Raw genomic sequence first — 27,293 nt, 5'->3', positions numbered from 1 at the left:
GCCAAACTAAATGGAATAATAAACTACTGATGGGCACATGTTTGTGAGAGCGCAGCAGACCGTTACTCTTTTGTCAAGAGGGGTGCGCTCATCTCCTGGTTTGGAGGCAACATTGTCAATTGGCTGAACAGCCCTTCATTATGAGATACTTGATGCGTACAAGGCCAATCACTCGTTCCACGTGGATTCGGACGTTGGCCAGCTTTCTCGTTTTTTCAATGTCTACAGCTGTCAGCTGCTTCTGGCCCTTAGTAAATGGAGGTATATCCAGCTTAGCACAGTAGAGACCCACTGAGTCAGCAATGTCAAATCCTCGATCAGCCAGAATTACATCTTCTTGCGACAATTTCTCCAGGATGCCACAGTGTTCCGTGATAAGTTTATCACTGCTTCTGCCTCCCCAGCCTTCAGAAATGTATCATATGGAACCCTGAGGGCATATGCCTATTAAAAACCTTGCAGCGTTACAGTTCTTATAATTAGACCATGTTTCTCTCCTTGGTAGCAAGCATGATGGCCTTTCAATCCTAATTTCAAAGCAATAAGCTGTAAATGCTACCTTTGACCCAAAGGAATCAAAGAATGCCTGTGGCATGGTCCTCTGAATGTCACTTCTGGATGGCCATGATATCAAAGACTTAAGTCTCCAAAGTGCAGCGTCAAGCCACTTATCAAAAATCCTGCTTATGGTTGCGCACGAGACACCAAACCTATATGCCAGGTCCTGGTGTGGCAAGTTTAACTTTAGCTTCATTAAAAACACAACAAATTCTTCAAATTTGGGTAGCCCATTCTGTATCGTGTGCTTCACCGCACATTCGATACACTGAAATACTGCCCACAACGTTGAAAATTTGAGCAATCCACTATATAAAACTACTTTTCCATTGTCCTCGCGAAGTGATGCCTCAGAAATTCTTTGAATATCGTTTTCCTTCTTCAAATGGCACACCTATGAAGCGAGTCTTCGGTTGTCGGTCTCAAGTGCCTGCACGTCTTGCAGTGTGAAGTCTGTCTGCACAGGAACCTGTGCTGCTAAAAAAAGAAAAAGACAGGCTTTGCTCATTGAGCACCAAGAGAGATCGACATTCAATTGATAACTTATGCGGAAAATGGTTTGTGCAAACTTACCTATGCTTGTTTCCGCTTGAAGCCTCTTAGCAGCTTGGAGGCGGCGAACAACTGGCGGACTCTTTTTCCGAGCTCGCATCCCTTTCATGCAGGCAGTCGTCTGCTCATGAAAACTGGCAGCCTGTCATGCTAGTTGTGGCGACGAGTGTTTTAATTTCGCTGGGCTTTTTTGAACGTTGAAAGCGTGCGTCCTCAGTTGCAGTTCTTTCGTCACCGCCGTAGCCCAGATACAATGTAGGCGCCTAGTCTAGATTCGCATCGTCCATCAGCTTGGACGGTTAGCCTGCAAATGAAGAGTCGTTCTCAAAGCAATATTCTGCAGGCATTTAAAGATTGCTCAGCATATCGCTAAGCGAAGCACACATACCAAGAATTGACGATGCGAAGCAGTTTGCAGGCCGTAAAGAAAGAGAGGTTTTTCCGTGCTAAAATCACGATCTAATTATGAAACACGCGGTAGTGGAGGGTTCCAGGATAATTTTGACCGCCCGGAGTTCTTTAACGTGCACTACAACACAAGTACACGGGCGTTTTTCAGAGCGGTAAAAGCGACCATGCGGCTCAGTGTGTGCGGGCAGACGGTCACCAACGAGTACGGGTGCTGGCGCTTTCGCTGCCGCCCTTTTACGATCATGCATCAGTGATGTGCAGTGTTTTGATGTCTTATATACTCACCCGAAACAAAGTGACGACCACAGACACGCACGTTTTTGAGGTTCTTCAAGTCCTTCTGATTTATCCGGGAAAGCCACATGCACCGATGTTTCTCCGACAGCATTCTTGTGCATTCGCACGGCCATGTTATTACTTTTGGTAAGGAGTACAGACCTACGCCCGGATCTGCGTAGCTCGGCTTCGCGGCAGTGGTACTTCTTGTGCGGCAACCGAAAATCGTACAGATTGGCATGATCACGACGAGAGAAGGAACTTCGGATCAACAACGCGTCAGCGCGTGCAGCCTGCTCCAGCACGCTTCCGCAGGCGCGCAGGTGCCTAAAGATGGTGGACAGGACAAACTATGTATAGTCATCTCGTCAAACTGGCAATCGCCATGGTTCAGTCAATTGTTAAAGAGGTTGTGTAATAAGAAAAAAACATTTTTCCCTCTGCAAAACTAACGGCTACTCAAGAGCGTTTGACGGCTTATGAGGCTGTGGCTACCGAATACAAAAAAGCTCTCAAGCACGCCAAGGATTCATTTTTCAATACAATGTCATTACCATCTCTTTTAACTAGTAACCCTAGGCAATTTTAGAGCGTAGTCAATAAAATAGACAATTAAGCTGTCATCCTTAAAGACTCAAACGATGAACTGATCCTACTTTATCAGTGCGCAAATGTTCTGAACTCTGTATTTGTTTCTGCATTTTCAAAAAAGTGTGTTCTCTTATCCCTACCTGTCCCGGTACTGACTTTTTACCAATGGACCCTTTGTCTTTGATATTGCTGGCATAGAAAAAATATTATATAAACTAAAGGTTTCTTCATCATGTAGTGTTGATTATATGAATTCTAACTTTTTTATCATGACTAAAGTGTACAGTGCTGTAATACTTTCTTATCAATTCCAGAAATCTCTTTAGACAGCCTGCATTCCTGTAGACTAGAAGGTCGGTAGGGAGATTCCTCTGAACAAGTCTGGGGATAACCATTCGCGACTTAATTATCGACGAATTTCACTTACGTGCATTCCATGTAAAATTATGGAACATGCCATTTGCTCTCACCTTGCATCATTCCTACAGTCAAACGCCTTTTGTACAGATCACCAGCATAGATTTCGCAAGTCAATTTTCTGTGAAACTCAACTTTTATCGTTAACAGATGACCTAAATGGCATCCTGGACAGGGGTTCCATTGTTGACTGTATATTCCTAGATTTTCCAAAAACGTTTGACAAGGTCTCTCATCAGCTGCTCTTTTATTGTGATAGCAATTATATGGACACTTCCACCGGATTTCTGCCGTCGGCGTCACCGTCATCGTCGCCATCGCCGTGAGGTTCCGTATAGATAAAATCTTCGCCGCGCGCCGTATGCCCGAGCGGAAGCGTGCGGGGACGCACGCTGTCACGGAGAGCGAACGCACTCAATCGTCCACACGCAAGCAAGGAAGCGGGAAGCGAGCGCCGGAGGGAGCGGGGGGGGGGGGGGGGGCGCACTTCTACTCTGCCAACAACCGCGCTCGTCGCTCGCTCGCACCGTCTCTTATCTCCACACGGCTCTGACCTTTATGCGCTGTGCATTCGCCGCTCAGTTTCCGTTGAAGCGATAGACCGCACGTACCTTCGCCCGCTGCGGCGTATATGCGCTTGCTGCCAGCGTTTTGACAGTCGTTGTCTGCAGTCATTCAGTGTGATCTATTCATCTTTTTTGTGCGCGCTCACACCACAGTTAGTAATAGTCGGGCCACATTTTCCAACGCACGCTACACATGCAATGTGTGCCAGGATCGGCAGTGCAGCGCTACAGGTGTGTCCCTTCGCACGCGCTGCCCACGGGCAGCGCTTCTCATCAACACCACCGTTTCACACGCGCCCTCTCGTGGTCATCGAGTTTCTCTTCATGTCGGTCTACTTACGCCGCAGCACACCTGCTTACTTAATCAGCTCATGTTTACTACAATTCATATTGCTACCAAAGCCGCTCACCTTACTTCGTATGACATTGCTGTGTTGCTATCGCATTCATTGCTTCGCCCTTAGGGCGAAACTGTGACATTTTTTGAAACTAAGTAAACTTAACCTTGATACTAACGTTCCTCAATGGCTGCGCTGTTTCCTCACCAATCGTTCACAATTTGTCACAGCTAATAGCACTTCCTCTTTCACTTCTGCAGTTCAATCAGGCGGGCCTCAAGGTTCTGTGCTGGGACCATTGCTTTTTCTCATCTGTATCAACGACTTACCTGATAGGTTATGTTCATCTATTATATTTTTTCAGGCGACTGCGTCATATACCGCGGAATTAACAGTGACTCTGATGTTGGTCTTCTTCAGTCCGATATCAACCATGCTCTTGACTGGGCTAACATGTGGAACATAGAACTAAACACTAAGAAATACAAGTACCTGCGTGTTTCTCGTCCTAATACCACATTGCCCTCATGTCTTCTTAATACTAGTAACCTCGAATGTGTGTCCTGTTACGAATATCTAGGCGTATTTATTTTTCTACTCTTACTTGAAAGATGCATGTAGACCATATAACTAACAACGCTAATCGCATGCTGGGCTATATACGCCGCAATTTATATCTGTCCTCTTGTTCTGCAAAATTACTTTACAAATCGTTAGTTCGTACTAAACTGGAATATGCTGCATCTGTCTGCGACCACAGTTAAGCGATGATCATCTATCAACTCGAATCTGTCCATAACCTGGCGGCTCGCTTTATTCTTCCTAATTATGACCGTAACTCCAGCTTCACTACTATGAAAGCAAGCTTATCATTACCACTGCTATCACTACGTAGGAAAATATTCCGTGTTTGCCTGTTTCATAAGATATATCATGACAACCCTATTCTTAAAAATAAATTGATAACCCCCTCTTGTTACGTTTGGTATTCATTCATGCCAGACCAACCACTTTTTTTTTCAATTTATGCATCCCCAGCACGTCAGCAAGTTGGAATCACTTTCCCCAATCCATCTTCGAAATATCTGATAATGCTAAGTTCAAAGCTGCTTTAACTAACCTGCTCTTGTCATAAACACAAGAAATTGTAGCATTGCCAGCTTTTTTCTTTTCACTTAGCAATTTTTCTTTCCAATTTTTTTAAACGGGTGTTCTGCGTTTTGTAGGCACATATTAGTGCTTTGAGGGTCATTTCTATTGTTTTGTTTCTTTGGTGCAAAAGATCTCTGTATGTTTCGTTTTCTCAGCTGGTTATTTTACGCTCCTTTTACTGTGCGCTATTTATTGTTAATTTTCTTTATTGTTGTGATGTCTCTTTCTTTTTTTCCTGTGAGCCTCAATTATGCTTAGGTTATATAAATTTACTGCAGTTTGTTGTCTTCCACTTTTTCGAATGTAACCCACCCCCCTCTGTAATGCCTTCTGACCCGAAGGGTACTGAAATAAATAAATAATAAATAAAATAAATAGGCGGTACATCTATAAATAACGGGTGTACATTGACCTATAATTACAGATTTTGACAACCAACGACGGCGCTCGCTGCTGTCGCGCTTTCAATGTTGCTTTTTGATTCTAAGCGTGAGTTCCCCAATGTCCAGTCAAATTCTTAATTAGTGATCACAGTGCTCTGAGTGTCCACCGTACGCGTAACTACAATGTGACAATATATAGCGTACATTGCATTAATAGAGTTTATGCAAACATCGGACCTAAATTAAAGAAGATTACGGTTGATCCCTCTTTCACAGGAATTGGTAGGACACGGAAGTGAAACTTGTCTTCACAGAAGCTGTTGCATATTTGCTTCATGAATTCACAGCCCGCTGCAGCGAAAGGCGCACAACTTGCGGGACGGCGACCGTGTTGCAAGTTCGTTTCGCGCGCGGCGTCCTATTGGCGAGCGGCGTTTCAACGCGTTGACTTGCCCGCGAAAAATTGATAATGCCGTTCTAAGCCGTGTGTCGGTGCTACCGTCCGTGGAGTAAACCGGCAACAAATTTTAAAAAAAACGTCGATGGAGTAATAGTTTCAATGTCGGGCTTCCGTACAAATAGTCCTGGGTTCGAATCCTGCCGTCGGACACTTTTAACACTGTTTCTTTTGTTATTTATTACACAGTACTTTGTTGCTAAATCCTGACTGGGAGCATACAACTGTCGTTGAAAGGAAAAGTGTACAAATATTGCATTTTAGCGGGGCTAACATATCGGGCAGAAATTTGGAGGTGAACAAAGAAGCTCGAGAAAAAGTTAAGGACCGCACAAAGAGCGATGCAGCGAAAAAAAAATCGCGTAGATTGCACTGGAGGCGCAATGCTAAAGAGACATCGGAGCTGATGGGCACCTAGCTAGTCCTGGCTTTTCGGCTAGGCTAAGCACTACCAAGTCATCCCCAGCATTTTCCGGAATTTATTGATCGATTATCGATTAGCTATTCATTGGCTATCGCAAGGTACGTTGGCCACGTATTTGTGCTAGGCTAAGCACTACCAAGTCATCCCCAGCATTTCCTGGAATTTATTGATCATTGATCGATTATCTATTGATTGGCTATCGCAAGGTATTGGCCACGTATTTTGGCTAGGCTAAGCACTACCAAGTCATCGCCAGCATTTTCCGGAATTTATTGATTGTTGAGCGATTATCAGCTATTTATTGGCTATTGCAAGGTATTGGCCACGTATTTGGGCTAGGCTAAGCACTACCAAGTCATCCCCAGCATTTTCAAGAATTTATTGATAATTGGTCGATTAGCTATTGATTTGCTATCGATGAGTGACTAAGCTTAAGTAATCTCAACCATTCTTAGCTACACTTAGCCACACTCAGCTTCGCTAGTTCACAGGAGTATGTGCCATTGCGCTTGGACCCTTTCTGCACTGGCCGCCAGGATGGGTCCCACATTTTTCATCCGCGACGGACGGACTTAGGCCCGTTTCACATGGTGCGATTTTGTCTGCGAATGCGCACTTACGAATTCGCAGCTGCGGGAAATAGGCCGGCCGACCCTTCGTGCGGGCGATTTTTCGATGTTCGGTGTGCTGAACTTCTCTGCGAAAATGCAGATGCGGTAGTAGCCACTGTAGCGGTGGAAACAGAGGACCAATAGGAGGCGGCTCGCTCATACGTCATCGTCAGTCAGAATGCTTAACGAGTATGCGAAAAACGCAGCTGCCGTAGATCCATGTGAAACGGGATTGCGAATTTCGCATCTCCTGAAAGCTGCGAAAAACGCACTGCAAAATCGCACCATGTGGAACGGGCGTGGTGGCGTGGGGCGTGGCCAGTGCTGTACGGAACGGTGTTCCTGGAAATAGTTCCATTTGGGAGGAACGGAGTAACGCCACCGTTCCAGTTATGGTCGGTGTAACTGTAGCGGTAACTCATTACGTTTACCAAGGAACGGTAGAGGGAATGGCGTTCCTTCTGTAAACGTTCCACGGCATTGAACACACGCACGCCCGTGCGCAGCACGTCACGCAGGGCGGATGAGTGACCATGTGAGGCGCGTAGAACTACCGCTTTTCGGGAGATCTCTGTGGTATGTTTTTACTGCTAGGCTTCAAGATGGTCACATGACAGATGGTCACATGACTCCTGTAGTTTCTTTCCTCCATGCCGGCATGCCGGCCTCCCGCAAGTGAACCATGACATCAGGATCGCAGGGCCGCTCGAGGGACTTCGCGGCGGATGGAAAGTTTCCAGTGCTCGTGTCCTCAGGGAGAGGAACGCTTGGGAGGAGATGCATAGCGGAGGACCAGCGCGTCGCTCCAGCTTTTTCGCCTTTCTCGATCTCGCATGTGCCGATTTTCACACGGATTTTCATCTCTACGGACCCAGCAAGATTCCCCGATCACTGGGACGTGCGGAAAGATGAATTTGAGTGAGTTTTTGGCAATTTTTCGATCCTCTTCGACTCGGAAGATCGCACTCCGGCTTAGGCGTGACGAGGAGTACGCCCGTCGCCGGCGGCGGCGGAGCAGCTAAGCCTACCACAGCAAGGAGCCTCTCGGCGCCACTTAGAGAAGCCATGCAGTCGAACGAAATTGACGGCGAAGATTTTCGGGAGGACGACGCGAACGATAGCGGTTGGAACCTCGTTAAAAGGAAATCTGCTTGCAGAAAAAAAGACGGGCGCGTTCGAGTTTCTCAATCGCCGCCGGATCCCTCAATATGGTGGCCGCGTTGGCGCCAAAAGTGGTCGGCGCAGACCGGCGCTCAGAAGGAAGGTTTTCGCAGCTTCTAGAATAACGTAGCTACTGGAAGAGCATGAGAAGTTCATCGTGAGGCCACGCAACGGTCTCAACTTGAGAAAAGCCAGCCATTACGGGGTTTCTACGGCCATATTTAGGGCGGCAGTGATTTCCATTATGGAAGTGGAGACCGACGTGGTGTGCCCGAAGGTTGTTCAGAACATCGTGGTCGTCTGTACGTAAAAGGAATCCAACACAAAGAAGCTGCTGAGAATCAAGTCAATTTCGGCCAACGGCAAAGAACACGAAGTCAGCGTGTATGCTGCTGCCGGGAACCCATTCGTCGAGTGAGTGCTCCGCAACGTAGAGCCGGGAATCAGCGAGGCGGATCTGAACACCCTGATAGTAAACCGGGGAAATTCCTCAGTGCGACAAGCCAATCGCATCAAGGAAACGGGTTCGGTGATTGTTCTCTTCGATGGGGACGACGTGCCGGACTACTTGCGAGTTGGCCAGACCCTGTACAGATGCTATCTATGCAAGAAGCAGATCGAGGTTTGCTAGAACTGCGCCCGCGTTGGACATCGGGCTGATGCCTGCCCGAAGCCTACGTTCAAGGTAAGCCGTGGCTGCGGAATTACAAATCCCGCGGACGGCCATGAATGTCACGCAAGATGCAAGCTCTGCGGAAAAGGCCACCCCACCGGCGACAAAGCCTGTAAGCAGCGATACCAAACGCCGTTCATCATCAGACAAAGAAGAAGAGAGCGCGCCGAGGCGCGCACCTTCAAGTCACACCCCATGGACTTACCTCAACTCATGCCCAGCGGTGCAGCGATGACGCAGCAAGGCTGGGTTCAGCCCTTAACGATGGGCGGAGGTCAGATACTGCCTGCCACGGCAACGTGGGCCAACAGACCCCGGCCACCAGAGACTACGAGAGCCAGGCTGCAGCAACAGCATCAAAAAGAAGAGAGTGTGGCACCCAAATGTCAGGTAACCGGGGGCAGTTCGCAAGAGCAATAAAGAGAGACCAAGGAGCTGGAAAAGATTAAGGAAGAAAATTCTCAGCTTAGAGAGCTCGTGGGTGAGATGAGAAAAGAGATGGCGGAACTACGGGCGGCTATCTCCGCACCTCGACAGGAGCGGGATCAGGCTAGCATGGTGGGCCACAAAATAGGAGAGACCCCGGAGCCGGATGGCTTCGAGGCATTCCAACAGCAGATTAGCCAGACACTGGCCAGGATATCAGAGGTAATAACCAGAATCGGCACGGATATTGTCGACCTTAAGAAACAGGGAACGGAGCGCAGAATGAAAGAATCTGTGAATTGGAGAAAAAACAGGGCTTGCTGCAATGCAGAAACTTGCAACCCAACATACTCATGCCCAGCGGGAAGCCGGATGGTCAGTCAAAACCGTTCAGTTAAAATGGCGGGGGACGACAAAAACACAGGGATCTACGCGTGTGGCAGTGGAATTGCCGCGGATACACAGGGAAAAAAGCAATACTGGCTCAATACCTGCGCACTCAGGAAGAGAAACAGCAGGTGATACTCCTGCAAGAAACCATAATAGAGGACGTGCCTGTTAACGGATACGAAGTCTCGGTTCGCAAAGCGGAGAATGGAAGAGGTGTGGCGACCTGTGTCTGGCGCGGTATAACCACCATAGACCATGGAATTCTGGATAAACGATCGAACGCGGAATACATATGCGTGGAACTCTTACCGGGTAGACACTTTAGAACGGGCTTCCTTATTCTCAATGTATATAGCTCGCCCAAAGAGAAGGGAGAATGCTTCTAAGCGCTCATAGTCAAGGCAGCCAGTATAGCGGCTAAGGGGGGGATTCCCCTACTTGTAGCAGGAGACTTTAACGCACCACATGCCACATGGGGCTATGGGGCAAACACACCGAAGGTAGAATCGGTCGTGAAATCCTTTCACGATCATGGCCTCACCCTGCTTACAGATCCACATTTCCCCATTCGCATGGGTAAGTGGGTGACCAAACCCTCCTCACCCGATCTCACTTTTATCAACTACACAGGCAACAAAACATGGACGAATAGGGGGGGGGGGAGACCTAGGGTCGGACCATTACACTGTGCAGACGTGCCTATACGCTAGTTGTAAAGGTACGAGGACTCACAGAATAGTAGACTGGAACCAATTCAGAGTCAGCAGGAAGGATCTTCTTTGCGAGGGTGGCTATGACGACTGGAGGGATAAACTCCTCTCCGACGTCGCTGCCGCCACCAAAGAAGTAGAAACCGACGCCGACATTGAGGTTATGGACAGCCACATTGCACATCTTATGGAAGCTAAACGCTCCATCAAACAGCAATGGGAAAAGAACAAACTGAACCGAGCACTCAGGAAACGTATTGCGCGGATTAACACACAGATAGCCCGGCCAGTACGCACGGGAGCTGGAGAGGAAACAATGGATTGAGGTGTGCAAATAAGTCGACGGACAGATCAGGGTAGGGGGTAATTGGAATCTGCTTAAACACTTCATCAAGGCAGGAAACACCCGCAGTGCACAACGGCCAGCCATTGAGCGCCTTGTTCACAGGGAACTCGAGGGGAGGGACAAATATGAACCCATGGACGAACCCGCGCAATGCTACCTCTCGATACCAGTCGGGAAAGACGAGCCCGAGGAGTCCGTCTACGAAGGAGGGGAGGTACAGGAAATAGTGATAATACATCATGGGAGGTGAGGCACGCACTGCACAAGCTCAACAGTACATCGGCCCCTGGGGCGGACGGGCTAAACAATCACATACTCAGAAACCTGGACAACGATTCGGTGGACTTTCTCACCGACATGTTCAACGAGCACTGGCGCGCGGGCACTTACCCCAAAGAATGGAAACACACTTCGGTAATCCTCATACCCAACCCCCACAAGAAAGCCACACTGGAAAACTTGAGGCCTATCTCGCTAACATCATGCATCGGCCACGCAGGGGCGTCTGCGGCAGCAGGCGTTTGGTGGTTTGCGACACCACGGACCCGAGCACATGAGGGTTGGACCCTCCGCGTGAAGCGAGCGCGGCTTAGCCGTGTCCGGGAAAGAGGAGATCCTGGGGGTGGAGCCGATGCCGGGTGTCAGGATCCTGTCTTTCCTGTCTTCTTTTCTCTTCCATTTCCTTCCAACATGCCAGGCGGCGAAGGTTAACCTTGTGTGCTATAATATAACCACCCTTGGTAATACGTATTTGGTTATAGTAGTGGCATACAGCTGGCGTTCCGCAGGACTTGTCTTTTTCCAGGTGCTGCAGCGTCCCCTCGTTGGGCTTCATGGTGGGTGGCTGGCATTGCTGTCGAAAAATTCTATACTTATGGCTGAACAATTCCCCCGACTCTCTATTTGCCGTCAGAAAAGAGGGCGCACCGAATATGTGTTCCAGTTTTTTGGACGCCAAACACAGAATTTCCCCCGATTTCATGTCATTCACTCTGAAAAGTCAGACAAACCAGTACGCACAATTTCACCTTTCCTTGTCTCAAAGTCTTTGACTGATAGTTTTGGACAAGGCTATAAAGCATCTAGGATGGTAAGCGGGGATCTCCTTTTGGAACTCCGTGATCTCAAACAATACGAGATACTGTTCAATCTAGCGTCATTTGGAGATGCCCAAGCAACAGTAACCCCGCACCGTACTATGAATACCACCCGTGGCGTTGTCTCAGATGATGATCTGTTGCAGCTGAGTGAGGCTGAACTCCTGGAGGGTTTCAGTGACCAGAATGTCATCAATGTTAAACGAATTAAAATGAGGCGAGTTGGCAAAGAATTCCAGACCAAGCATCAAGTACTTACTTTCAACTCAAGTGTTCTGCCCGAGTCCATCGAGGCCGGGTACATCAAGCTTCGTGTTAGGCCATACGTGCCAAATCCTCTTCAATGTTCAAATGCCAGCGGTTCGGCCATAGTTCCCAGAACTACCGAGGCCGCCAAACTTGTGCGCAATGCAGTGGTCATGAACACTCCTCTTAGTCTTGTGAAAGCGTCTACATTGTGTGAACTGTGATGGGGAGCAGGCCGCATACTCGCGGTCGTGTCTATCCCGGAAAAAAAAGAAACAGTGACAATAAAAGTGAAGGAAAATATAACTTTCAAGGAGGCACAGAGGCGGGTATTGTACCTGCCGAAAACCAGCTTTGCCGAAGTGGCGCGTCAGGGGGCTGTGCCACAACGGCCCCCGGTGGCTGTCTGGCACACGCGTAGTGAGCCAGCGGTGACGCCATCCGCCCCCTCGGTGGGTGCAGCCAGTGCTGCTCCGCCATCTAAGAAGGGCCCATCAACCTCCGGGCTGGTGGGCACCAAGGTCTCGTCTTTTGAGGCGAGGCTTTCAAAGCAAACACAGCGCCCACAAGACCGCGTGTCCAGCGCCTCGCAAGAAGACATGGACACAACATCAAGCGTGAGGGCGCAGCCAGCGCCTAAGGAGCGGCGCGATTCTATCGAGCGCTCCAAAAAAGAAAAATCTCGTGTCACGGCGCCTGGAAAAGGCCCGTGAGCCAACATTGCAGTCTTGAGCATGCAGCATAAAACACTATTCAAATGGACACATAAATCCTACAATGGAATGTGAGAGGACTTCTCCATAATCTCGACGACATCACAGAACTCCTCCATAAATATAAGCCAAAAGTGCTGTGTCTTCAGGAAACGCATTTAATACCCCAACAAACAAACTTCCTCAGACATTATGCTATCTTCCGGAGGGACCGTGACGATGCTCTTACCCCGTCCGGTCGAGTAGAAATAATTGTAGATATCTCTGTTGCTTATCAGAACCTTTCTCTTCAGACGCCCCTTGAGGCGGTGTCTGTGCGAGCAATTCTCTTTAACGAATTAGTAACAATCTGTTGCATTTAAATACCGCCTCATTACCGACTTAGCTAAACAGATTTCTACAAGCTGACTGACCAGCTCCCGGAGCCCTATATAATAACCGGTGAATTTAACGCTCACAGTAGTTTGTGGGGAGACTCCCGGTCTGATACCAGGGGTCGACTTATTGAAAACTTTTCGTAACATCTGGTGTGTGCCTCTTTAATAAAAAAGAGCCCACCTATTACAATATTCACAACAATTCATATTCTTCTATAGATTTAGCGATTGGCACTGCGAGCCTCCTTTCTTACATAGACTGGAATGTTGTCAAGAACCCATTTGGGAGCGACCACTTTCCTGTAATGCTTAACTTAATACAGGAACATGACAGTCCACCCCACGCCCCCCGTTGGAAAATATCGTCGACTGATTCGAAAAGTTTTAAAGAGTCAACGAACTTATCCCAAGATTTTATGACCAATTTTAGTATTGAAGACGCAGTAGCGCATTTGTTTAGCTAAATTGAAAGCTACCTTTCTAACTGGACGTTCCGTGTTAGAATTGGCAACATTTTGCCTAGGATATTTGTGCCGGAAACTGGAGTGCCTCAGGGTGGCGTCCTTAGTTCCATCCTTTTTATTGTTAAAATGAAATTATGGCACTCCTGTATTCCGCGAAGTTTATTTTATTGTGCGTATGTTGATGACATGCAGATAGGGTTCAAGTCATGTAACCTGTCCATCTGTGAGCGACAAGTTCAGCTAGACCGGAACAAACTGACTAAGTGGGCTAATGCGAATGGATTTAAGCTCAATCCCCAAAAGAGCTCCTGTGTCCTGTTTACACGAAAAAGATGCCTGCTCCCAGAGCTCAATATTGAACTCCATGGAGAACGCGTTCCTGTGAATGCAGAACACAAATTTTTAGGTATCATACTAGACTCTAAGCTTAGCTTTATTTCTCACATAAACCACATTAAAGGTAAATGCCTAAGAACGCTAAATATCCTTAAAATCCTGTCGCACACAACGTGGGGTAGTGACAGGAAGTGCCTCATGACACTTCACAAAAGCCTTATATGCTCGCGTTTAGACTACGCTGCTGTAGTCTACCAATCTGCTTCACCAGACCCCTGAAGATGCTAGATCCTGTGCACCATCTAGGTATCCGCCTCGCGACCGGTGCCTTCAGAACAAGTCCCACACAGAGCCTCTATGTAGAATCAGATGTGTGGTCTCTTGATCTGCAGAGGACATACTCTTGTTTCTTATACTTTCTGAAAGTAAGCTCAAACTTTGAACATTCACGCTATTCAGTGATAAACGATACATCCAGTACACTTTTTTGCAACCGACCTTCGCTGGCACAGCCCTTTTCACTGCATGTAAGGAAATTGAGTGAGGACATAGGTATTCCGCTCCCTAGGCACGAAATAATGGCTCCAGCAAAGCCACTTTCGCAATGGCTGTGGCAGGAGATAGTGTGTGACTTGTCATTTGAAGAAATCATTAAACACGCTTCAGAAGTACACATTTGTATGCACTTCCTTGAGCTCCAGTGGAAGTACTCGTGTACACAATTCTACACAGGCGCATCGAAGTCACACTCCGGCGTCTCATATGCAGCTGCTGGTCCATCAGTTTCAGAATCCAACGTCCTAGCACCGGGAAACCAGCATCTTTACTGCAGAAGCTTATGCAGTGATGGCGGCTGGGAAACATATTAGAAAAACAAATCTTACAGAAGCCATTAATTCAGACTCCGTAAGTGTAGTGAAAGCTTTAAAATCACTACAGAAACATAAAAATCCTATAATAAATTACCTTTACGCACTGCTATGCAGAACCTACATGTCTAACCAACATTTTGTATTATGCTGGGTGCCTGGGCACAGAGGCATCGAGGGAAATGTTGCAGTAGATGAAATGGCTAAAGCCATGGTAACGAAAGCTAGCAGTTTCTCCATAGCAGTCACAGTCACAGACCTGAAGCCATTCCTTCGTAAAAAGCTTAGGATCCATTGGCAACACTTGTAGGATGCCGAAACCTTGAATAAGCTGCACGAAATCAAACCCCAGTTAGGTTAGTGTCGCCACTATCAAAGTCACGACGATGTGATGTGCTCTTTTAGCCGACAAAGAATAGGGCACACCTATGGTACCCATTCTTATCTTTTAACTGGTGCTGAGCCTCCCAGCTGTGGTAGATGTGGCGTGAGGCTGACCATCCTCCACGTCTTGGTGGAGTGTCGGGAAGCAGTACCTGCACGGAAAAAGCATTTTCCTCAAGCTTACCAGCAGCGTATATCCCTTCATCCCGCACTGTTTCTTGGAGCAGAACCATTCTTCGGGTCTAAAGCGGTGCTCAGTCTTTTAAACGATGTTGTGTTGCACGGTATTAGCCCAAGAGATTCGTAGCACGCCCACTCTATAGAGGGTGCAGCTGCGATAGTAGTGCTGTAAGGCATAGGCCTCTGGGCCCTTGCGCTCAAGGGTTCTGGTGAAGCAGCTGTGCCATTATTGGCTTGCCACATTTTATTGTGTTATCCAGGCAAGGCACTGCATCCAGGCAAGGGGCAAGGCACTGGCCTGGCAAGGCACTGATTCGGCAGCAGCAGCGGCGGAGTGCACGCATCCGACTGACGCCGTTTCTGCAATACTTTTGCAGATTCCTCTGTGGTGCCTTGGCTTGGCGCATGCCCCCTGCACTGCGCTGTAGATACGCCTCGACGGGTCACAGGAAATTCACTGCTACAGCCCACAAACGATAATCCGCCCCCCGATTGGATTTCCTGGCTTGCTGCAAATCGTCATACCGTCCTCGTGCCTGGCTTTCTGAGCAACGTTGCCGAGGTGCCCTCTGTTGCTTTAAATGCGGAGTGCTGTCTGGTCTTCGGCTCGTTCGGCAGCAGCAGCGGCGGAGTGCACGAATCCGACTGACGCCATTTCAGCAATACTTTTGCAGCTTCTTCCGTGGTGCCTTGGCTTGGCACATGCCCACTGCACTGCGCTGAAGATATGCTCGACGGGTCACAGGTAGTTCACTGCAACAGCCCACATGTGATAATCTGCCCCCCCCCCCCCCCGATTGGATTTCCTGGCTTGCTGCAAATCGCCATACCGTCCTCGTGCCTGGCTTTCTGAGCAACGCTACCGAGGTGCCCTCTGTTGCTTTAAATACGGAGTGCTGTCTGGTCTTCGGCTCATTCGGCAGCAGCAGCGGCGGAGTGCACGCATACGACTGGACGCCGTTTCTGCAATACTTTTGCAGATTCTTCTGTGGTGCCTTGGCTAGGCGCATGCCCACTGCACTGCGCTGAAGATACGCTCGACGGGTCACAGGAAATTCACTGCTACAGCCCAAAAGCGATAATCTGCCCCCGATTGGACTTCCTGGCTTGCTGCAAATCGCCATACCGTCCTCGTGCCTGGCTTTCTGAGCAACGCTACCGAGGTGCCCTCTGTTGCTTTAAATACGGAGTCCTGTCTGGCCTTCGGCTCATTCGGCAGCAGCAGCGGCGGAGTGCACGCATCCGACTGACGCCGTTTCTGCAATACTTTTGCAGATTCTTCTGTGGTGCCTTGGCTTGGCGCATGCCCACTGCACTGCGCTGAAGATACGCTCGACGGGTCACAGGAAATTCACTGCTACAGCCCACAAGCGATAATCTGCCCCCCGATTGGATTTCCTGGCTTGCTGCAAATCGCCATACCGTCTTCGCGCCTGACATTCTGAGCAACGTTGCCGAGTTGCCCTCTGTTGCTTTAAATACAGAGTGCTGTCTGGTCTTCGGCTCATTCGGCAGCAGCAGCGGCGGAGTGCACGCATCCGACTGACGCCGTTTCTGCAATACTTTTGCAGATTCTTCTGTGGTGCCTTGGCTTGGCGCATGCCCACTGCACTGCGCTGAAGATACGCTCGACGGGTCACAGGAAATTCACAGCTACAGTCCACAAGCGATAATCTGCCCCCCGATTGGATTTCCTGGCTTGCTGCAAATCGCCATACCGTCATTGTGCCTGGCTTTCTGAGCAACATTGCCGAGGTGCCCTCTATTGCTTTAAATACGGAGTGCTGTCTGGTCTTCGGCTCATTCGGCAGCAGCAGCGGCGGAGTGCACGCATCCGACTGACACCGTTTCTGCAATACTTTTGCAGGTTGGTGAAGCATTCCCAAACATATCTGCTTATATTTTGCGCTTATACTGCTGCTGATGCTGCCGCTGCCTTTGGTTTTGCCCGCTGCCTATTTTCGCTCATTTTGTGTGTAACTGTCATTTCAGTTTTGTGAACGATAGCGAGCGTCATGAATCCTAAGGGTAATCGCGCCTGCGGCAAATGCAATCATGGTATAGATGAAGATGAACCCTATTTCACATGCACTGACTGCTCAATCTGCTATCATCTTGGTGGCGCCTGCTCCAGCGTCTCTGAGAATACGTTCAAGTCGGAGCGTGATGAGTATAAGAAGTCATGGCGATGCCCTTCATGTCGAAAAAACAAAGCAAGCGCTTCAGCACCGAAGGAAAATAATGAAACGATAGCTTCCATGCTCATTGAAATTAACAGGAAACTTTATGAACTTCTGCCCTTGAAGCAAACTGTCAGTGACATAGAGGTATCGGTACAGCTGCGGTACAGGGAACTTGAGATTGTTGGCTTGCTAAAATAAAGTGTCGATCTGCTGCCCATCCTGGACTTTTTATAACAGAAAACCTCACTGCGCAGAACAGAATGCTCTTGAAAGCCACAAAAGAATGGGCACGTGCAAGCAAGTTCAGTTTCGCTTGGCACCGAAACGGGAAAGTGTTCGTACGAAAGAGGGAGAGAATGCATGCCTGATTAGGTGTACCGCAGACCTTGCGAAGCTTGTTGCGTCACCTGAGTAGGTAGCTCTTTGCTTATGACGACAGCATCACTTATTCACTCAGGTCAGCTAGACCATTCAGGATTTCATTCGCTCCCATCACGGGAGATCCATATCCTGTATTCATTTAAACTGCCAATATGCAAAAAGCAAAAAGGATGAACTCGATGTACTTTTCAGCAGAATTAACTTTGAATTTCACTTTATTATGTTTTCTGAAACCTGGTATGACCGCCATCCTGTACCCTGGTGTTTGCAGAAGTATCAGTGTTTCACGCGGTCTAGAATTGGAAGTCGAAGTGGTGGAGTCAGCATGCTTGTACGCAAAAATTTCTATGTAGAATGTATCCCTGATTTTTCTTGTGTGACCGATGATTATGAAATTTTGTCTGTTTTACATGCTCGCACCGTGTACTCTGTTGCATATCGCCCCCCTCGTGGTAATATACAATTCTTTTTTGCATTCCTAGAAAAATTCTTAAACTACGTTACTGCATTACAATACAAAATTTTACTCGGTGAAGATTTCAATTTCAACATGTGAGAACGTTCCAGCATGACTCGTAACCTTGAATTACTATTACAGTCGAATGGCTGTTTAAATTTCATTATTGCCCCCGCTACAATTACACTTGACATGTATACATGCCTTGATCTCATCATCATCATCATCATCAGCCTATATGTTATGCCCACTGCAGGACGAAGGCCTCTCCCTGCGATCTCCAATTACCCCTGTCTTGCGCTAGCGTATTCCAACTTGCGCCTGCAAATTTCCTAACTTCATCATCCCATCTGATTTTCTGCCGCCCTCGACTGCGCTTCCCTTCTCTTGGTATCAATTCTTTAACCCTAATGGGTTGGAGTGCATACGGCAGGCATTACCAAATCCTGACTGGGAGCTTACCACTGTCGTTGAAAAGAAAAGTGTACAATCATTGCGTTCTACCGGTGCTTACATATGGGGTAGAAACTTGGAGGTTAACAAAGAAGCTCGAGAACAAGTTAAGGAACGCACAAAGAGCGATGGAACGAAAAATCTTAGGACTAACATGAAGAGACGGGAAGAGAGCGGTGTGGATCGGAGAACAAACGGGGATAGCCGATATTCTAGTTGATATTAAGCGGAAGAAATGGAGCTGGGTCGGCCTTGTAATGCGTAGGATGCCTTGGTCTATTTATGACTAATTATGGCTTGAACGAGATTAATTGGGGTGTTCTGTCATATAGCCGTAGCGATTACATGCCTATTTTTTCAGTCTACAAAGAAAAGCTAAAATACCACTTGTAAATGACATTCCGTCCCAAATAATCACGCATGATAGGCTAGTACGTAAGTCAGGTTGACTGGAGTACTGTGTACAGTGCTTCTTGTGCTGAAGTGGCTTACAACACATTTTTGCAAATATTTATCGCCGCCTCTTTGAAACATTTCCCCTCGCGTTCACACCGCACAGGGCCTTAAAGATACGCAAACCTTGGGTTACGAAGGATTTATTTGAAAATATTAAAAAGAAGGGAAGATTATTTATTCAATTCCTTAACTCACGAGATCCAGCTGATCTTAAACCATTTAAAAGTTTCCGTAATGGCCTGAACAAACTCCTACGCACTGCTAAACTTGCTTTCTACCACAAATCATTCGCGCTATGCAACAACGATAGTCGAAAGCTATGGCATAATCTCAATTTATTGATGAATAGTACCCAGTTCCACCACTGCGCTACGAATCGTGCATGATGGGGTTGAACTGAGCGGCGACTTGTTGTCTGATTGTTTCAGCTATTACTTTGTCTGCCTGCCCCACCAACCCGTAAGTGCCAACGCCTGCCAATTTATTACTACCACTTGCCCAGACTCGATCTTCATTAACCCTACAACAGAATCAGAAGTCACCTCACTTTTTTTCGAGCTTAATAACAGTCATGCCTGTGATGCTGACGATATTCAAATTAAACCTGTTAAGTTTGTCCTGTACATAATTGCGCCAGCATTAGTCCATATTTATAATATCTGCCTCTCGTCAGGAGTATTCCCACACGAAATGCAGACGGCGAAAGTAACCGCAATATTTAAAAAGGATAATAGAATCATGTTGTCAAATTACAGGCCGGTGTCGGTTCTGCCAGTTTTTTCTAAAGGCCTAGAAAAAATTATATCTTGCAGGATAATTAACTTGGATAAACATAATCTGTTAACGAACCAGCAGTACACTTTTCGCAAGTATAGATCCACTCAGCTTGCTCTACTAGAGCAAAAAGAATTTATCTTAATTAATATTGAAAAAGGTCTGTTTACACTAGGGGTCTTTATAGATTTCTCGAAAGCTTTTGATTTCATTAGCCATGATCTCTTGTTTTCTAAAATGACAAATTATGGCATTCATGGCAGTGCCCTTGACCTCATTAAACCCTACCTAAATCACAGAAAACAGTTTGTACAAATAAACAATAAGGCATCTCAAACTCGTTCAGTTAATATTGATGTTCTACAGGGCAGCATATTGGGGCCCCTTCTCTTTAATATTTATGTTAACGATTTAGTGAACATTGATGGCGACTCACATTTTATAATCTATGCTGATGATACTACGTTATTTCTTTGGTCTAAAAATCCAAATGGCTTAGTCTCAAGGGCTAATATCGTACTGGAGAAATTATATAACTGGTCAGTAGGAAATGGCCTATGTATTAATTCCTCAAAAACTAAAGGAGTGCTACTTCGGGCTAAAATATGCAGGCCACTTTGCAAGAAGACCTGAGGATTACTTTCTCTACGATTGAAATCACTGAATCTATAAAATCTCTAGGTGTACACTTTGACGAACACATGACCTGGAATAATCATACAGATTTCGTTGCAGGTGAACTGTCCCAAATTGCTGGTCTGATCTACTCACTGAACTTTCTCCCCCGTTCCGTTATAATTCCTTATTCATGAGCCACTTAAACTACTGTTGCCTTGTATGGGGTACGACTTGCAACTAACATTAAGAAGTTGTACGTACTACAAAAGAGAGCAGTTCGTGCTTTATGTAACAAGCCGTACGACTTCCCATCTGCATCCTTATTTCAAGAGCTTAGATCTTTGAAAATAACAAATCTTATGAAGTACCGTCTGGCAATAACCTATAAAAAGGAACACAAAAGCAATATAAGCCTTATACACCCAATAGCCCAACTCAACAAGCGTAAAGCAACCTACACAACCAAATTTCCAGAATACTGGTACACACCTCACTCACGGACCAATTACGGCAAGCAATAGCTATTTTCAAGACTGCCTAGGCTACTCAATGAACTGTTGATGAAAAAGCTAGGCACGGCCATCACCGCCGAAGACATTACTTTATGGTCGCTTCAGGGCTCAACGGGAGAAACGGAACAGACCCTACAAGAGGCGGTCGAAAAAGCAGGCAGATCACACGCCCTGTGGGAATCGATGTTATGCGAAGCAGTGTGCGGGGAGCCTACCATGTTAACGAAACCACCACGAGAGCATCAAGACATAGGCGGCTCTTTCATGACCTACATGACACGCATGTCCTGGCACTTAAGTCATGAGTACTCAGGAGTCCCTTTAGCTACACTTAAGAAATCATAAGGCGAAAGCCTTAGTCACGCTCATGACTATGCCATCAACCTTTAGCCTTTTCCTTCACTTAGTACCACATTTGAAATCATTCCATTGGTTTTTTAGTGGTAATCTTTTTTTGCCGAGTCATTCTCATTTTTGCTGAGTCATGGTCATGACTATGACTTCTAGGACAATCCTTTAGTGTTTTCTTCACTTAGTGCCCACATCCCAACCAATTTCGGTGTTTTTGAGTATTAATTGTTTCGCTGAGTCATTGTCATTTTGCTGAGTCATGCTCATGATTATGACTTCTACCATCGTCCTTTAGTGTTTCCTTCACTTAGTGCCCAGGTCTGAACCCAGTCCAGTGGTTTTTGAGTATTAATCTTTTTCTCGCTGAGTCATTGTCATTTTTGCGGAGTCATGCTAAGGACAATGACTTCTACCACCGTCCTTTAGTGTTTCATTCACTTAGTAGCCACGTCCGAACCCATTTCAGTGGTTTTTGTGTGTTATTCTTTTTTCGTGGAGTCATTGTCATTTTTGCTGAGTTATGCTCATAAATATAATTACTGTTATGATCCTTTAGTGCTCCCTTCACTTAGTGCCCACGTCTGAACCCATTCCCGTGGTTTTTGAGTGTTAATCTTTTTTCGCTGAATTATTGTCGTTTTTGCTGATTCATGCTCATGACTATGACTTCTACCACCATTCTTTAGTGTTTCCTTCACTTAGTACCCACGTCGGAACCCATTTCAATGGTTTTTGAGTGTTGATCTTTTTTGCGGAGTCATTCTAATTTTTTATGAGTCATGGTCATGACTATGACTTCTACTACAATCCTTTAGTGTTTCCTTCACTTAGTGCCAACGTCTGAACCCATTCTATTGGTTTCTGAGTGTTAATTTTGTTTCGCGAGTCATTGTCATTTTTGCTGAGTCATGCTCATGACTATGATTTCTACCAGCATCCTTTAGTGTTTCCTCCACTTAGTACCCACGTCGGAACCCATTTCAGTGGTTACATCGCTCTCGCAGGTGTCATTCCTGTAGCCGTGTGAACCGTGGTGTGCTGCCGATACAGGAACCTCGAAAGCCGACACTGTATGGACCTCTTTGCATCCATCAGAAGTGCTCGCTTCAGTTCTGCCACATAGCGTTCTGCCTGGCCGTTTGTTGCAGGGTGATACGCTGGTGATGTGGTGGCATGTATGCCATTTGACGCATAGAATTGCTTTATTTCGCTAGAAATAAAGGCTCGTCCGTTGACGGAGACGACTTTTCGGGGTATGCCGAACGTAGCGAAGAGACTTTGGAGTACATCGATGACAACTGCGGATGTTGGTTGTGTCACGTGACGCACTTCCACCAACTTTGTGTACGCGTCCACAAGAACGAAGTAGGTGCGCCCGTGTAGTGGCCCCGAAAAATCAATGTGAACTGTGTCCCACGGTGCGTGGCGACGGTCCCAGTTGGGAATAGGAACTTTGGGTGGACTCTTCTGCATTGACTGGCATTGTCGGCACTGTCACACTGCTTATTCGATAACATTGTCGATTCTGGGCCACCTACGTAGCTTCTTGCGCATTTCTTCATAGCTACCATGCCTCGGTGACCAGCATGTAGAAGTTCCAAAACGTGAGACCGTACTCAGCTTGGTATAATCACCCGTGATCCAATCGTGTGACATTCGCGATGAGTTGCCAGTGCAGTCGCTCTTCTTCGGTAAGGAGTGAACTCATCTCTAGTGAGTTACATCCAAACGCAGATGCGCTAAGCCGATTGCCATATTACCGGAACGCTCAGACGAGCCATGGCCACCGCGCGACGTACTATTGTTTGAAGCGTTGTCAAGACCTCCGTTTACAGCTACAGAGATATCTCGTGTGACGCAGCAAGACAAGGTCCTGCAAAAGCTATACAAGTCAGTACAGGATGGCACAGTGGAGAAACTCACTGGAGATGAGCTTCTCCCTTAGACGAAGTCTCCATAGCGTTCTGGAGGCCGCCTAACTTCTGGTGGTCGGAGTTGCAGGTGTTTCCTGGTTGTGACGTCGAGGTCAATGTTTGAGAGGTAGTGTTCTCTTGCGTCTCGAGTGAGTCCGGTACCAGCGGAACAGCAGCACTTGTTTCTTCTGGCATTGTGTCCGAGAATTCATCTGCTGTGCTTCAGTCTATCGGCGCTTGGGTGGCTTGCCTGGTCGGATAACTGTGCCATCATCGGCAGCCAACTACGGCTGTACAGACGCAACAGTCACATAAGACGTACGAACCTTCGGTTGTCCAGCAGCATATCAGAGCTGCTGGTACACCAGCCTATCCGTATGGGGCGCCGATCTAAAGGCTGGATCCCGGTGGAGGAGGTGGATATACACCTAAGAACGACAGACGGCGAGGAAATCCGTCGGGTAAAGACAATAGGAAAACTAACTTCTGGGAAAGCTAATATCTGCAAACGGTAGAAACACAGTCACGATAGAGAAGCTGCAACAACGCAGCGGCCGCCGTCCTCCTCATACAAAGGATCTCCGGGATGAAGGGCGGCGTCAAAGAAGACAATCTTCTTCGGCTCTTTCATGCCTTCCTTCCCAGTCACATCGACTATGTGGCCTCCATGCACAATTGGAGCGCGGTAGAAACGAACAAACTCGAGGTGCTCGTCAGTAAAACGGTCAAGCGGGTGCTAGATCTCCCCTTGAGAACTAGCACAGCTAAATTACAATCTATGGGTGTTCACAACACTGTAGACGAATTGGTAGAGGCTCAGCGTAAGGCACAGGACTCTCTAACACCGCTGTAGGCAAAACGATTCACGAAAAGGCAGGCATCAACTCACCTCTTACCTTTGAAAGGGCAACTCCACTGCCACAAGCAATTAGAGAAATTATCGTAGTTCATCAGCTACCGAGAAACGTGCACCCGATTCACAGTGTGGGCAGACACAAAGCGACGGCTAAGGCCATCCTAGAGAAGCCAGACAGCCGGGGCGATGGCGCAATCTTTGTAGACGCCGCTAGAATGACTGCAGACAAATACACGGTAACGGTAGTTATTAAAGGGCGGCTATTCAATGCTGCCACAGTTCAAACCAAGTCCGCCAGCATCGCTGAGGAAGTAGCCATTTCACTCGCTATGACAATGGAAGATACCTTGACTATCTTCACCGACTCCATGTCTGCCGTAAGGGCTTTCGACTCCAATCACATTGCGGAAAACGCTGCCATGATTCGGACTCACTGCAAAGCATACTCTCTCGAGTTGGTGTGGTTTCCCGCCCATCCAGGTGGGGCCGTCGACGGCATCCCCAACCTCAACGAAATCGCTCACGCCCGGGAGCGAGGACTCACGTACCGCCCCGGCGCGTTGGGTCCTTCTCGACCGGGCCTCCCGCACCCCAACGGGTGTGGGGCGGGAGTTAGAGATGCGGCCGGCGGTGACCCGCTGACCACCTTTAATGAGATCACGAATCACTACAAACTAGGTAGGAGAACCCTCCCCACTCTGCACAAAGAACTTTCCAGCGGCCACGAGATAGCCCTCCGACTAATTCAAATGAACACCTTTCCGTCGCCAGCCATTATGGCCAGCTACATGGAAATCTCACCTCAGTGCTCTCTCTGTGGCGAATTGGCCGCCTTTAATCCCATCATGTGGGGCTGCCCCGCTTGCAAATCAACTCCAGGGTCCATCGCATCGACGAGACTGACTTCTACACCTCCATCACGAGCTCCGACCTTCTGAGCCAGCTACGGGCGATCCAGGGGGCCTGCGAGGTGGCAGGGGATTTTGGGCTCCCGGTCCCGACGTGGGTGACGCCTAAGGAGGGTCGCTAGTCAACCCTCCCCCAGTATAAAATAAAGGTCCGTCCGTCCGTCCGTCCGTCCGTCCGTCCGTCCGTCCGTCCGTCCGTCCGTCCGTCCGTCGTCCGTCCGTCCGTCCGTCCGTCCGTCCGTCCGTCCGTCCGTCCGTCCGTCCGTCCGTCCGTCCGTCCGTCCGTCCGTCCGTCCGTCCGTCCGTCCGTCCGTCCGTCCGTCCGTCCGTCCGTCCGTCCGTCCGTCCGTCCGTCCGTCCGTCCGTCCGTCCGTCCGTCCGTCCGGTCCGTCCGTCCGTCCGTCCGTCCGTCCGTCCGTCCGTCCGTCCGTCCGTCCGTCCGTCCGTCCGTCCGTCCGTCCGTCCGTCCGTCCGTCCGTCCGTCCGTCCGTCCGTCCGTCCGTCCGTCCGTCCGTCCGTCCGTCCGTCCGTCCGTCCGTCCGTCCGTCGTCCGTCCGTCCGTCGTCGTCTGTCTGTCTGTCTGTCTGTCTGTCTGTCTGTCTGTCTGTCTGTCTGTCTGTCTGTCTGTCTGTCTGTCTGTCTGTCTGTCTGTCTGTCTGTCTGTCTGTCTGTCTGTCTGTCTGTCTGTCTGTCTGTCTGTCTGTCTGTCTGTCTGTCTGTCTGTCTGTCTGTCTGTCTGTCTGTCTGTCTGTCTGTCTGTCTGTCTGTCTGTCTGTCTGTCTGTCTGTCTGTCTGTCTGTCTGTCTGTCTGTCTGTCTGTCTGTCTGTCTGTCTGTCTGTCTGTCTGTCTGTCTGTCTGTCTGTCTGTCTGTCTGTCTGTCTGTCTGTCTGTCTGTCTGTCTGTCTGTCTGTCTGTCTGTCTGTCTGTCTGTTCTGTCTGTCTGTCTGCTGTCTGTCTGTCTGTCTGTCTGTCTGTCTGTTCTGTCTGTCTGTCTGTCTGTCTGTCTGTCTGTCTGTCTGTCTGTCTGTCTGTCTGTCTGTCGTCTGTCTGTCTGTCTGTCTGTCTGTCTGTCTGTCTGTCTGTCTGTCGTCTGTCTGCTGTCTGTCTGTCTGTCTGTCGTCTGTCTGTCTGTCTGTCTGTCTGTCGGTCTGTCTGTCTGTCTGTCTGTCTGTCCTGTCACGTACTCACGGGCACCAAACCATTCCAGTCGAGGCACAGGATGGGCTGTCGTGGCACTTGCTGGTACCATTTGACTACCCGCTGTCGCAGATGAAGAACTTCGAGGGATGAACTAACTTTTCTTCAAGTGCTACATGGCAGTACCCTCAAGCGCTTCGGTGGAACGGCTCTTCAACATTGCCAACGAAGTACTAACTAAAAAATCAGGAGCCCTTCCCCTGTCGAGGAAATGGGTGTAAGCGAAGCTTGTGGCAAGACGACGCTGTCGCGTGCGTTCCGCTTCGTTTGCCCTAAACTCAGGGTCGGCGGCTCTTCACTGACGTTTGGTATCAACATCGCGCTCCCGCAACTTCGGGTCCGCGCCTCTTCGCTGACGTTTCGCCTGGGCTTCGGAAGCCCTCGCGCTAAAATCGGCACGTTGACGACGAGCCCTTTCGTGAGTGAGTACGCGGCGCCGTCGCTCAAACGTAGCCTGTTCCTCGGCAGAACGCCTCACGCGAGGGAAGCCCGGCGGAGCGCGATTCAAGCAGCTTTCTTTTCCCTCCCCGTGAACCACCAGACCGAGCAGCGTCACGTCATCCGGCGCCGGCACAGCTTTGAACGCACCTGCTGTACTAAGGGAGCAGAGCTCATATGTGCGGCCCCGGTATGAGTCACACGTGATTTCTTTCTTTCGTTCTCACTTTCTTTCTTTCTTTCTTCCTTCCTTCCTTTCATTCATGTCCCTGGCTCATACGCGCATATCCAACACGGATATGCGCCACTCGTGATTTTATTATCGATAATCGTGACGTAACTGACGAGCTTGTGATGGTATTGATGTCATGACCTATCAGTCATGTTAGTCATACATTCGTACCCTTCCATGCCAATTTTGATATATACCAAGCGAACGAGAGGCGAGTTTTCGACACGTTTTCGATAGGGTTTTAGCATGACACCACCACCCCTTACACTTGTAAGGCAATACAACCTTCGCTTGAAAAACGAGTTCGTCTGGCAGGCACCAACATCGAGATGCAACTCTTACTGAGTTCAAACAAGGGACTTAACTAAGTTGCGATTATGTATTCTGGACATTTCTTTTCCCACTCATACTGCAATATTGAATTAGCATTCATTAAACGCCTATGTATTGTTTCT

The 27,293-nt window shown here is 48.2% G+C and overlaps 1 protein-coding gene across 1 annotated transcript in view; it reads left to right on the top strand.

Annotated features, from left to right (window-relative positions):
* Positions 1 to 25,092, top strand: part of LOC119456584 (uncharacterized) — a 69,675-nt gene extending 44,583 nt beyond the window's left edge. The window contains exons 5-8 of the mRNA XM_037718414.2: positions 8,792 to 8,960; positions 9,462 to 9,599; positions 24,543 to 24,660; positions 24,942 to 25,092. Coding sequence (XP_037574342.2) covers positions 8,792 to 8,960; positions 9,462 to 9,599; positions 24,543 to 24,660; positions 24,942 to 25,092 — 576 coding nt within the window. The remainder of the gene's footprint in view (positions 1 to 8,791; positions 8,961 to 9,461; positions 9,600 to 24,542; positions 24,661 to 24,941) is intronic.
* Positions 25,093 to 27,293: the final 2,201 nt, after the last annotated feature.

The sequence above is a fragment of the Dermacentor silvarum genome, chromosome 6 (genome assembly GCF_013339745.2).
Source record: "Dermacentor silvarum isolate Dsil-2018 chromosome 6, BIME_Dsil_1.4, whole genome shotgun sequence".
Classification (NCBI taxonomy): domain Eukaryota; kingdom Metazoa; phylum Arthropoda; class Arachnida; order Ixodida; family Ixodidae; genus Dermacentor; species Dermacentor silvarum.
Note: the sequence above shows the minus strand (reverse complement) of the source record. Positions and strands in the feature narration are given on the sequence as shown.